Source organism: Myodes glareolus, chromosome 8 (assembly GCF_982192425.1).
Source record: "Myodes glareolus chromosome 8, mMyoGla1.1, whole genome shotgun sequence".
Lineage (NCBI taxonomy): Eukaryota > Metazoa > Chordata > Mammalia > Rodentia > Cricetidae > Myodes > Myodes glareolus.
The window spans coordinates 66,363,186-66,371,438 of record NC_142033.1 but is presented as its reverse complement, the minus strand read 5'-3'; the positions used below and the strand labels follow the sequence as shown (position 1 = coordinate 66,371,438).

The 8,253-nt window shown below is 44.2% G+C and overlaps 1 protein-coding gene across 4 annotated transcripts in view; it reads right to left on the bottom strand.

Moving 5' to 3' along the window:
* Positions 1 to 2,207: 2,207 nt before the first annotated feature.
* Positions 2,208 to 8,253, bottom strand: part of Hs3st1 (heparan sulfate-glucosamine 3-sulfotransferase 1) — a 30,346-nt gene continuing 24,300 nt past the window's right edge. For all 4 annotated transcript variants that reach the window (XM_048415011.3, XM_085691944.2, XM_048415010.3 and 1 more), the window contains one exon: positions 2,208 to 3,583. In XM_048415011.3, the coding sequence (XP_048270968.3) occupies positions 2,542 to 3,477 (936 nt within the window). In that variant the 5' untranslated portion in view covers positions 3,478 to 3,583 and the 3' untranslated portion in view covers positions 2,208 to 2,541. The remainder of the gene's footprint in view (positions 3,584 to 8,253) is intronic.

Below are 8,253 nucleotides of genomic sequence, written 5' to 3'. Positions count from 1 at the left end.
GACGATACATGGAACTAAGTAGGAAGTGATGTTTCCTTGCTCCTTAGAATGTACTGATGATCCACTGGAATTTTATCAAAAAGCAAAAAAAAAAAAAAAAAACAAAAAAAAACTTTTTTTTTTGTTATTACTGGGGCCCCTGGTACATTCCCTGGTGATATGTAGGAATATGATTCCCTGAGTCAATATTTTGTGCCCCAGCAAAGCAATTAAAAGAATTTACACTCACTAATCTCTTACAGTGTGTTGCCCCACGTCATCAGCTCTGCTAGTTCTAACAGCTGAAACTTAGCCCTGGTACCAGTTCCAACTTTCCACATTCCTAACCAGCACCCCTGTGTGTAGCTGGTTCCAATCACAGCATCTCCACCCAGGCATCTTCTTGGGTGCTAGGGATTCCCCCTGGAGCCTTCTTTCATTCACAACATTGCTGGGCAGCTTTGGAAACTTAATTTAACCTTTGTGGGTGCTCTCATTCTCCAGGTTAAATGGCATAAAAGACCCAAGGATACGCTGCCGAGGCAAGCACCCTGCATATCACAAAGTCTACAGAGATCGGCTATAAATACTCTTTCTAAGGAGAGTGGTTGACTGACAACCTTAATGGTACCCAAAGAGGAGGGCATCTTCTGTGCTGTTAGAACCCAATTTGGAATGGGGTGTGGGCCAGACAATGGTTGTGTCAGGTTGGGACCACTAACACACCCAAGGTGACTCATTTCCCTCAGAAGACTGCTGAGAAATATTTTGTTTCCCCCTTTCTCTTCCTTTAGCTCAAACACTGCTCTTAGGGCGGAAGGCTTTTGGCACCAGGAAAACCATGTCAGGTCAAGTCAGGAAAACATTTCCTCTGAGTTTGAGCTATGTCTTTAGAGTTCAGAAAGAGCCGGGTAGAAGTAAATAAATGAGAACCAGGTTGCTCGTGCATTGGCTACAGCTGGGCTCCAAGCCTGACCGTGTGACCTTCAGCAGGTCCCTCGGGCATATGGGCTTATTCTCTAGTCTTTGAACTGGCCAGAATAACCCCTTCATCTTGAGTTTGCTTGGAGGAAGTTTCGGAGAGCATTAGATAGAGAATGCAATCAATAATGCCTATTTGTGTTTCATTCCTTCCGAACAAACTGTCGGGAAATGGTTTCATACTGCTGCTGAGTATGCTTTCCTACTGTAATGACCACATGTTACTTTCTTATGGAAAAGATCTAATTTGCTTAATTTAAAGGCTGATTGACAGGTATGCTCAAGAATTGCATGACAACCCAGAGGCTTCGAACAGGCTGTTGTGAGCGGCTTCTGCTAAAAGGCTGTTCTGGGGAGAAGTGAAACTCTTACTGATGTGTGCAGGTGCATAGGCTTTCTGCTGTGACTTTCCCACGATTTAACTTCAGCCCTTGGGAGTTTTAATTTTCTTTCCTACCCAGGACTTTAAAGTTGGAACTGAATTTGACATAAATGTTTATATGTCTATGAGTATAAAATAGAAGATCGTAAGTGCATATGGATCTTTCAGGAAGCAAATGCCAGCCAGAGTGAGCAAAGGCTACCCCTGACTCTGCTTCTCCTGCAAGCTACAGAATCGACAGACGCATACCAAGAGACCTTGCCTGTTTCCTTCTCTCTATAATGTAGCTTTACAGAGACCAATTGCTCCAAAAGGCAAAGTTTACAGCCCCAAGATCATCTTGAAATCCAAAGGTGTAATCTTGTTTATTGGGGGTTTGGCCCGTTGATGAAACCAGAGGTATATATAGAGCTCCTCCGAGACAATATTGGATCTTAGGGAATTTCTTCGCAGTTGTCACCTGTGTTTCCCTCTTCAGTGCCATCTTAAGCACTTGAAACTCACATGAGCTAAATCTACATGCAAGCTGCAGAGGTTAGACCCATATACAGGCAACAGGGGTGCAGGCTACATGGGTTAGACTCATATGCAGGCTGCAGGGCTTAGGAGCCACATGCAGGCTGCAGGGGTTAGGCCCACATGCAGGCTGACCTGGGAATGGATATAACTGTCACTTCCAAAAATAACAGAGACTCTCTGTGAAGAGGAAGTTTAAAGCGCAAGTAGAAACTTAATCTGATGACCACAGCGAGACATTAAAAATTAAAAGAACAAAATCAGAGCGCAGAGAAATCTATACTACCAATAAAAAAATTAAGCAGAAAAAGAATATAGATTTGACAAGAAGGGTGCAAACAGACAACTGTTGGATTGGAGGCAAGTTAATTATATTTTTAAAAAAAAAAAGACGTCTCCAGAAATTTTTTTTCAGTGCAATAGTTAAGTTCCTTCATATTATAGAGACATATACACAATGTTAACAACCATGTAAAACAATACAAAACGCCCTCCATTTAACAAGTAGAAAAATATAACTACTATATATGGCAACTGTGAATCTAATACTGTACAGAAGTCCTTTGTGGGTTTTACAAATAAATTATAGCTTAAATGCCTTTTTAAAATTCTTTCCCCACCCCGCCCTCAGATGTACACCAGAAGTTACAACAGGGAAAGTCCCGAGCCTAACTGATGGCAAATCAATGCCAGTCGAATGTTCTGCCCACGAGCTCGAAGAATTTCTTATTTGGCTCATGAAAATATTCGTGCAGTTTATCGAGCAGTTTGGGATCCACCTGGGGGTGCGCCCGGCCTTTGGACTCGTGTAAGCAGCGGTCCTTGCCGCTGTCCCGCAGGCAGTAGAAGCCCTTGGTTTTGTTAAAGTAGAAGTTCGAGGCGTTGATCTGAGGCGACAGCTTCAGGAACCTTTCGACCTTCTGGATCTCAGGGAAAGGGTCTCTGATGAGGCGGTCGCCATCCACAATGTGGATGTGGCCCAGTGGAAAGAAACGCAGCCAGTTCAGCATGTGTGCATGGTACAGGCTGCGGTTGAGAGCCTTGTACTCCAAGTTGAGTCGGCCGTCCCTCACCAGGAGGTCCTCGATGGGCGGGTAGGGCTTGCACTTCTGAAGGTGGTTGTACAAGACCTGCGTGTAGTCAGACAGCACGCGCTCTGAAGGGTCCCTCAGGATGAGCAGCAGACGGATGGCGGGGTTCATGCTGTGGATTCTCTCAGGCACTTTGGGCGAAGTGAAGTAGGCGGGTGTCTTCTCTACGGTGAGCTGGTTCGGGGAGGAGAAGGGCATCTGGGTTAGGTACCAGCCCAGGCCTTGGCTGTAATGCTCCTCCCAGTCAAAGAAATGGACCTCATTCTCAGCCGCCGCCACATCTGGATGCAGGCTGAGCATCTCCAGCAGTGCTCGGGTGCCACCCTTGCGCACCCCAATGATGATAGTCTGTGGTAGCTGCTGTGTGGAACCATTGGTCGCTGCACCTTCTCGGATGTCCTCCTGGAGGGTACCCACCTTCCGCAGAAGGTCCTGCTCTCTGGGCCCCGGACCGGGAACTGCCGGATGAGAAGGCACGAGCTGGGGCTGGGCCACCAGCAGCACCGCGCCCAAGAGCAGCAAGGTCATGCTGTACACCTTGGGAACTTCACTGAGCCACAGGCCCCTGGATCATGAAGTGGCGATAGGGATGCCTCCTGATTACTGAAACATGAGTGTCTCCAGGTGCCAGTTACTAGGGAGGAAAGGAAGAGGCTATTAACTCCAAGCAAACATGGAAGCAATCCAACCAACATCTATAGTCGTGAGCCCTGCCCTCACCTCTCCCAAACTCTCCCTTTATTCTATAAAGTAGGAGTGGCAGACATCTTCTGTAAAGGGCTACAGAGTAAATATTTTGGGATTTGTGGGACATATGGTTTCCATGGCAACTCCAATTCCAACTGCTTTTATATATCTGAAGAAGCCAGAGACAATAGACAGAGCGGGGGTGTGGCTGTGTTTCAATAAAACTTTGTTTATGGACACAAAAGATTGAGTGCCAAGTAATTCTTATATGGTGCTAAATATTATTGTCCAATTTAAGCTTTATTTCAGTTTTAAGTGTCTGTGTGTGTGTGTGTTTACAGGCCTTTGCACATGGGTGTAGGTAGCAGCAGAGGCAAAAGGCCTATGATTCCCTCCAGGTTCGAGTTATAGGCAGTTGTGAGCCACCTGGAAGTGATGTCAGGAAGTGAACTTGGGTCCTTTGCAAGAGCATTACGTTCTCTTCTTAGTCGCAGGGCCGCCTTTCTAAATCTCTTCAATATTAATTTTTATTCTTGAAATAATCTTTATGTTTAGCTGGACAGTTGTACAAAAGGGGCCATAGTTTATAAATCCCTGGTACAAATAAAAGGACTAGAAATATCCTTTTAGACTCCAGAAAGCATCGAAGAAATAGCTTCTTCCTGTCAGCCTCTGGCAGAGATGCAAGTGATAGAGATGCAGGTGAGCTTCAGCACCCCATGTCTCCCACCAGGGGCTTCTATTTCAATGGGGTAGATATGCCTATGTGGAGGAGTAAATGAATGTTCTCACGCTTTACCCAGCATCGGATTTTGGTTGCTCCCTCATCCTGGGCACTATGCTTCAAGAGCTTTGGATTTAACCAATGGTGAACAGACAGATAGGACAATATGCTGAACCCATATCTGAAGCTACACCCTTGCAATAAGAACAGGTCTGGTCAGTTACAGGTCTGAGTGGGGGAAAGGACATCCCCCTTGGCTCATGAACAAGAACCAATGGCTATGGGTTGGTCACTGTGTTTGGGGATGGTTCGTTGACTTTGGCCAAGGTGGTTGTGTGTACACTGACTGCAGGCAGTAGGTAGGAGGGTGACTGGAACATGTTGTGGTGGTATGTTAGCACTCTCTTATATGGAGAGAATTTTACCCATTTGCCTAGACAACTGGAAAGTCTCCATAACAGAGGAAGACACTGGGGTGTGCCTAATGGCATTAAAAAGGCGACATCACCAGAAGAGCACATAGTGTTATAAAGTAGCTCATAGCTGACAAGAGTTTATTGTCACCACAAGCACACAGTATGGCGTAGAAGATCAGGACCGCTATCATCACGGTTTATTGTTAATGGGTTGATGGTCTTATGTAAGGACATGAAAAAGTCACAATTCATTTCAAAACTAAGGACCCAAATTAAAAGATCTAAATGAAGACCTTTTATGCATACAAAGTTTCTTCCTCCACTTATCTGAACTGCATCACCTGTACGGATAAAGTCCTTCCCGGACATTAACTACTAGCTTAGATGTGGGGGCTCACACAGATGACAAACATGGGTGCTGCTCTGAAGAGCAGACACACAAGGACCTGAATTTTTCATTCTCCCTAAAAGAAGTGGAGGCCTTGATTTGCTTTGGTCATCCCTAAAGGGTTGGGAAAGTCCAAACATGGGGACTGTAGGGTTTTACACTCAGTGAAATGTTACTTCTTCTTTTAATCAAGCTTACCATTTACTTGCTAGAGTGCATGGACAAAGGGCAAATCCAGGACTCCCAATTTTGTGGTCACACTAAGTTCTCCCATTTCCCCCAGACACAAGGTTATGTAGCCTGAAAAGTATATGTCCAAAGCACGAACACAGAACTGGAAGATGGCTCAGCAGTTCAAAGAACTTGCTGTCCTTCCAAAGGACCCAGTTTCCTTCCCAGCACCCACACATGTCTCACTACTGGCTGTGACTCCACTTCCAGGGGATGTGAAACCCCCTTCTGACCACCATAGTCACCAGACACACATGAGGTATACCTGAAGATAACATATTCATACACATGAAATAAAACTATAATAATAACTAAGAGTAAGTGAAAAACAAAAAAAAAAAACAAAGCAAAAATCTTGAGCACTGAACCAGACAGAAGCCTTTAGAGAGAGCCAAACACACAGAAAAAAATGGACTTATGGACCATATAACATTACAAGGAGGAGCTTGAGATCAGAGAAGAAGCCCTCGGGGGAAAGGTGCTCATGGGGACTGTGACTACACTGTGTGCATAGGGTTGGGTTTGCAAAGGGAGTAACCTCAGTAATAGAAGTTCTTTGCTCAATAAAAGGATTCAGATTTCACTTCCTTCTCCACTGTTCAAATAGGTGAAGGCAATGAGCCATTTGTACCTGCCTTTGATGCCTTTGAGGGTAGAGTGCACAGAAGGTCAGGCTGAAGCAGAGGTGAAACATGGGTGGCACTAACTCTGCCAGGCGGGAGGGCCTCGCCATGTGTAGCGGCACTGATGTCTTGTTCTTGGAGTGCTCTGCCTTTGGACTCAGGACTCAGGAACAACCAATCATTCACGGCATCCAACACTCAAGTGACAAACATTGAGCCTACAACTAACATCTGTCTTATCTGTCTGTCCATGCTTTCTCCACATTAACTTGAAGCAACTGGGTCAGCACAGAATACACCTGAGACTTCATCCTAACTGGGAATTGCCCGCAGACAGCAGAGAAGACACTACATATAGTTTGTCTGGAATGCTAAGAGTGAGAAAAATAGACCAATTGGTGATCCAATACCAGATGGTCAGCCCTGAAAACAAACATAGAAGTAACATTATAGACACTGAGCAGGATATATATGTGCATGTAGCCTGTTTGGGTTTATCTACATATAAACATACGAATGCAACAACGATTAATGAAAAGAGAAGTCATTAATTTGAAAGAGAGCATGAAAATTTTGGAGGAAGAAAATGGAAAGGAGAAACAATGTTACAATATGAAAAATAAAAGAAAAATTTAAAACTGGAAAGTTAGTAATTTAAAAGCTCCATGTTGGTTTCTCTTCCGTCCTTTTCTAAAATGCCTTGCATTGTGCCTATGACTTTAACGTACTACTCCCACATTATATGTAATACATATGTATACACACATATGTACAAATACATAGAGTACATATATTTATAGCTACCTATATGCTATAAAAATGCCATGGATGTATCTAAGATGGGCACATATGTATTTATACATTTTGTTTATGTAAACGCGTAAAATATACACATTACTATATTAACACATTTCTGTATACGGTATACATGCACACAGTAGACTTATGTTTCTTGTGTTTTGATAATCCACACTCCTGGTGACACAACCAGAATTACTTGGTCTTTTACTCAAAGGAAAGAAAAACATCTCTAACTGCTCATGAACCTGTGAATAGTCTCTGGGGCACCCTGACCTTGACAATGAGTTTTCAAACAACAAAGAAAACAGCCCTTTAGTTTACCTCATTTCACACACTAGAGATCCCGAGATAACTTGACTATAGCCACATGCAAACTCTGGGCCTGGAACTTTTGGCACCTGAGTTCCAGTCTAGTGGCCTGGTTGCAATCACAACTGTCTCCCAAGCAGGTGATCTTGATATTTAACAATGATAGTGCTGGGGGTGTTAAAAAAAGAAAGACCCAATGTAATACACTCAGCTATGACAATCCCTCAGATCTCAGAAGTCAAATGCACAGAGTACATTCGGCATGGCATTAAATGCATATATTGCTTTTAGGGAGCAGTTGGGACCCACGATCTGTCGCCTGTGGAGCCAGAAGTCCTTTCGCTAGTGTTTAAGTTTGGTCAAAGTGACTTTGTCTCTCTGCCTCGGTCTGATCAACTGTGAAATCAGAGTGTTTCAGTCAACCCCAAATGATTGCTTTGAAACGTGAATGAAGACGTGTGTACCAGGGAGAATTACCTAACAGAAACGGACCACGTTTGTACTTTAAAGTTTCCTAGAAACCACATGAGAGATAAGCATTTCATGAAACTCAGTGCATAAACAATGTCATTGTTCCAGAATAAAACCACTTTCTAAAATTAATGAGCATTTTTTTCAGCGAGTCTTGATGATCCAGTGTGTGTCTCTGACAACAGCAGTCCACTCCAGGGTCCTGTGTGGCCAGGGTGGCTGAGGCGGGTAAGGACAGAGGGCTGGGAAAGCCATAGTTAACCTTTCATAGAGAGGCCCCCTCCCAACTTACAGGAAAGAAGTTCCTATGCAGGAAAAGGACAAGGAAGGCAAGCCTGAACTTGCAGGTGACATAAATACATTCATATTTTATCTCTTCATGACTTCATTATTCTCCCACAGGAAATAAACCTGGTGACCTTGAACACAGAATGCTATCTGAAAGCTTAAAGCGGCCAAGGGCACAGACAGAGACTATTCCACACCACTGGACCTGAGGCCAGGCACCCCGGCCAGAACAATGATAACATCTCCAGCTTCCCTTGACAATAGGCTTTGGACTGGCAGCTTTACACATAGACCTGCAGGCCTGACAATGAGCCCCCAAAACAACTAGAATTGGTATTGGAAAACTGGACACATAGGAATGAGGGG